We start from the raw sequence: 4,889 nt of genomic DNA on the forward strand, positions 1-4,889 counted from the left end.
GTCAACAGTTTGTAGTTAGCCTACTAATTCAATACTTTAACTAACACTTTGAACGCATAGCTTATCTTTTAATACTTTAACACTTTGATATTTACTATCTATGGTTCATGTTTGATGTTATACTAGTTTTTACCAGGGGCGGATCTAGAAAGTGTTTCAGTTGGGGGCACAAGATAAAAACTTGATCTAGTTGGGGGCATTTTTCATTTTTTGATACCAAAACAAAGAATTTTTTTTTAGATTGAGCTGAATTATTTAGGGAAAATAAAAAAACAGTCGGGGGCACGTGACCCCGTTACGTATACCTTCCGTCCGCCCCTGGTTTTTACGGCTATCTCATCATCTTCTTCTTCTTCTTTTTTGTTAAAGAAATGGACGAGGAAAGTTTGCAGCTATCTTATTATCATATTGTAAATATAAATATATCATACTAAATTATATAGGATATATAGTTTGATAAACGTTTTAAAAGATCTAGAATCATACTTTCTAAACGAGAATTGTCCACTTACCGATCAACACTTTTTACGTACCAATAGTAAAAATAATTAAAAAGTACAAAAACAATTCCCCAAACCGAAATAACGTGAAATATATAAAAAAAAAAAGGTTAAGAAATATAATAAAATATTATAACTCTATATGGGGCCCACCAAAAACTGCATCTCCTCAGCTCTATAGGCTTTGTGTTTGTATCTATTCTCTCTTCTTCACATCTTCTCTTCTCTTGGCTTTCTCTCTCTCCTCCCTTTGCTAGCTCTTTCTCTCTCTTCTCAGTTCGAGGGAGAGAGTAACAAACCGGTCCGGTTATCTCTTCTTCTCTGCTCGACGAACCAGTAGCTTCCCTCCCTTATTGTGTAAAGTCTTCTCTTTTTCTCCTATTTTTCACCGATCTCTCTCTCTCTCTCTCTCTGTCTAATCTTCTTTCTCTCTGTTTTATTTCGTACCCACCAGTTTTATTTTCTTTTCTTTATATTTTTTTTTGTCGTCTTCTTCACATCGCAGGTTTTTTTTGGCAGGTTCTTATATGGTAATGTGGGTTTGACTCACTTCTCTGCTAACGGTCTCCTCTCTATGGATTCTTCTCTCGATGGTACTTTCAACTTTTAGCTTCTGGGTTTCTTTGGTTGTTCAAGATGTATCGATATTCGTGTATCTTTGTTATTCTCTATGTACTACAGTGTTCACAGCTGATGATGAAGCTTTGGATGCTCATTTGTATTGTTTTTTTTTAATTAAAAAGGTTGAGACTTTACTGTAGTTTTCACTGATTTGATCTAGCTTACTGGCTTCTTAATATAATTTTTTCATCTATGTTTCTCATTGGTGATTCTGATAAATGGGTCTTTCACTTTTCTTGTTGGTTGGTTCCAACTCCATATTCTTTGTTTATTTTTTATATATTGGTTGATATATATATGACTTTTGTACATAACTTAATCGTGCGTCAAAAGATTTTCTTTCTGTATGGGAATAAGATTCCATGAGATGTCACTACTACTGTTAACTTATTGATGAATGTTGGTTCTAATTCTTACCTAACAGAACCCATGCTTTGATTCTTGTTCCATTTTTTCAACTTCGTTGTAAAAAACATGATCTCTGCTTTTGGCATGTTGTTTTGATTCCCTCTTTGACTCCTTGTTCCAACCTCAACATTGTTCTCGATCCTGTGATGGTAGTTCAACCTTTGTGTTAAATGAATGAATATGTTACTTCTCAAAATTTCAAAGTTACTTTGCAGTTGCATTTACGTTGAGTGCATATATAATTTTCTTAATTTGAGAAACAAAGTTAAGCATCATCATTTTGTGTAAGATCAGACACAACAAGCTTCTGAGGGAGATTTATGTACTAGTCTTGGAATAGTTTTTGGGTTTCTGGTTATGACAATTTTCTCCATTGTTTAAAATTTCACACTGTTTTCCTCTATGTATATATACAGGAGCTGCAGGTGACTCATCAAAGTGCAGTCAAATGAGTGTTGATGAGAAGAGACAGCTTGTCTATGATCTCTCCAAGCAATCACAACTAGCTACCGAAGTGTTGCAGGCATGGAGCCGCCAAGAGATTCTACAGATCCTATGCGCTGAAATGGGCAAAGAGAGAAAGTACACTGGCTTGACCAAAGTCAAGATCATCGAAGCTCTTTTGAAACTTGTATCCGAGAAAAACTCCGGAGACTATGATGAGAATAACAAGAAGAAGAAGAAGAATAGAGATTCTGATTGTTTGCCTGTTCAGAGAAACACAAAGAGACAAAGGAAAGTCGATGAACCTAGTCGTTATGTGGCTCCAACGAGTAACAACAATTCCTCAGGGAGCTGCAACAATGCTATCTACTGCAACAACTTGGCTTGCAGGGCTATATTGAGAGAGGGAGATTCCTTTTGCAGAAGGTGTTCTTGTTGCATTTGTCGTAAGTACGATGATAACAAAGATCCTAGTCTCTGGTTAACATGCAGCTCAGACCCTCCCTTTGAAGGTGACTCTTGCGGATTCTCTTGTCATCTTGAATGTGCTTTCAAGAGTGAAAAATCTGGTCTTAAGGAAAGCGAGGGTGGTTGCTGCTGCTTCTACTGCGTCTCTTGCGGTAAACCAAACAGCTTGCTTGAGTGTTGGAAGAAGCAACTGACTATTGCTAGAGAAACCAGAAGGGTGGATGTACTATGCTACCGTCTTTTACTAGTCCAGAAGCTTACAAAGGGCTCGAGTAAGTACCGGAACCTGTGTGAGGTTGTTGATGAAGCTGTGAAGAGTCTTGAAGCTGATGTTGGTCCTCTCACTGGTCTTCCTTTGAAAATGGGTAGAGGGATTGTGAACAGACTACAATCAGGACCTGATGTGCAGAAGCTTTGCTCTTCTGCTCTTGAATCTCTTGAAACACCTCATGAAGTTGCTGCATTGCCTTCACCAAGCAGCTCCAAGATGCAACACGGTCAGCTTTTTTTTTATTAAGCAAATAATTTTATAATTTTTTTATCCATTTTAGTGATTTTATAAACCTTTATTCGGTTTTATAAATTTTTATAAATTGTTTTACAAAGTTTTAGTGATAAAATTCCTCAAGTATAATATCTTAACTGAAATATAGACGGAGGCTAACATATGTTAAGTTGAGGGTTAAGAACGATAAAAAAATAGTTTAGGGGTTTTTTTCTGATTCAAAAATAGTTGAGAGTTTTTATCGGTGAAAACCATTTAAAGTATGATTAATAAAGATGATTCTTTGTTTTTGTTTGCTAGATTGTTCTTATGGATTGTGCAATGAGGTGTCTGCAGATACAGCAACCACAGTATCAACCAAGATCAGATTCGAGGATGTTAACGCCACTTCACTCACAGTGATACTAGCCTCCAACGAAGTCACCTCACCATCAAACATCGTTCATTACAGTATTTGGCATCGCATGGTCACTGAGAAAGAGTACCAGGAGAAGTCAACTTGCACATTGTTTACACCAAACGCGAGATTTGTTGTCTCTGGATTAGCTCCAGCTTCTGAGTACTGCTTCAAAGTCGTGTCCTATAGCGGAACACGAGAGCTTGGAGTCGATGAGATCAGTGTCTTGACGCGTAATGAAGAAGAAAGAAGCGAGAGTCCTCTCACGAACTGCAGCACGTTGTCTTCTAATCCTTCCGTTGAAGCTGAGTCCAACAACGCTTACATTGTTCCTCATAACGAGATAAAAGATTCTCCTACTGATGAGAATGCTGCTAAAAGGACAACAGAGATTGTGCAGACTGAGAAGAACATTGAAGAAGAAACGGTTCCAGACAAGAACAGAGAGACTCTAAACCCGGTTACTACGACAAATCTTTTGCCTATTACTCCCTTCAGGTCAGACCAAACCAAGAACCGTCAAGCTAGAAAAGGAAAGTCTGTTAAAGAAAACGGTGATCATCATTCAGCAAACGGAGGTTCAGAGAGTGGACTTGAGCATTGTGTGAAGATCATAAGACAGCTTGAATGTTCGGGACACATTGAGAAAGAGTTCAGACAGAAGTTTCTGACTTGGTATGGCTTGAGAGCGACGCCACAAGAGATTAGAGTTGTGAAGATATTTATAGATACGTTTGCTGATGATCCCGTGGCTTTAGCTGAGCAGCTTGTTCATAGTTTCAGCGACCGCGTTTCGAGTAAGCGTTCTACGATTGGTGGTGGTGGTGCGGCAGCGGTTGTTCAGTCTGGTTTCTGCATGAAGTTATGGCATTAGATATTTGGGGTTTAATCGGTTTTATTAAAAGTCAAAAAAAACTTTATTTATCATTATTGGAACATTTCCATGCAAGAAAAATACTTTTGGTATCGAATTGTTTTGTTTTTCTTGTCAGGATGATTATTTTAGTGGATTTTAAATCCAGTTATAAATAGTATTAGGCTGAATCATTTATTTCGTTGACTTGTGGTTACATCAACTTATTCTTATACAAGTAGGTCAAGAAAAAATGATAATCATTCTCACTTATCTACTCTTCTCGTCGAAGTGTAAAGCTTGCTATCATGCGGTTAATAAATAGGGCCAGCTTTTTCAATTTGTATACTTCTCCAATTGTTTGGGTTCACTGTGGGCCTCAAAGCCCAACCAGTTCTATTGGCTACACAATATCGATCTTTTCTAAATCGATGCCATTTATTTATTTTTTATTTTATTTTTTGTCGACTATCCATTTAGGCTAGATTAAATGATAGTAGATGAGCTGATTCTCCAAAGAGCATTTCCGTCTGTCCGGGTCTGATATATATGAAAAAGATATATCCTCTACGTCTTACTTCTTTCGCTAGCGCGTCTGGTCGACCATTCTTACTTCGAAAAATATGAGCCAAACTCACATCCTCAAAGTCCTCCTGAAGTCTTTGAAGCATCTCGATCTCTGTCGCATAAGTA

At 37.5% G+C, this 4,889-nt stretch overlaps 1 protein-coding gene across 3 annotated transcripts; it reads left to right on the forward strand.

Moving 5' to 3' along the window:
• The first annotated feature begins 671 nt into the window (after positions 1 to 671).
• Positions 672 to 4,394, forward strand: LOC106396838 (VIN3-like protein 2). 3 transcript variants are annotated; one of them, XM_013837338.3, is made up of 4 exons: positions 672 to 857; positions 1,020 to 1,093; positions 1,946 to 2,938; positions 3,283 to 4,394. In XM_013837338.3, exons 2-4 carry the CDS (start codon positions 1,075 to 1,077, stop codon positions 4,215 to 4,217), a joined length of 1,947 nt encoding a protein of 648 aa, XP_013692792.1. In that variant the 5' UTR covers positions 672 to 857; positions 1,020 to 1,074; the 3' UTR covers positions 4,218 to 4,394. The 3 variants fall into 3 exon arrangements, with proteins under 3 accessions (XP_013692792.1, XP_013692790.1, XP_013692791.1); XM_013837336.3 differs by having other exon boundaries at positions 676 to 857; positions 3,247 to 4,394; XM_013837337.3 differs by having other exon boundaries at positions 688 to 857; positions 1,006 to 1,093; positions 3,247 to 4,394.
• Positions 4,395 to 4,889: the final 495 nt, after the last annotated feature.

Source organism: Brassica napus, chromosome C1, assembly GCF_020379485.1.
Source record: "Brassica napus cultivar Da-Ae chromosome C1, Da-Ae, whole genome shotgun sequence".
Lineage (NCBI taxonomy): Eukaryota > Viridiplantae > Streptophyta > Magnoliopsida > Brassicales > Brassicaceae > Brassica > Brassica napus.

What these genes read in the sequence shown, in the direction of transcription:
- LOC106396838 (XM_013837336.3), top strand. An exon ending in CAGCTCCAAGATGCAACACG is followed by an intron (nt 2,939 to 3,246) that starts GTCAGCTTTTTT and finishes TTTGTTTGCTAG; the next exon opens with ATTGTTCTTATGGATTGTGC.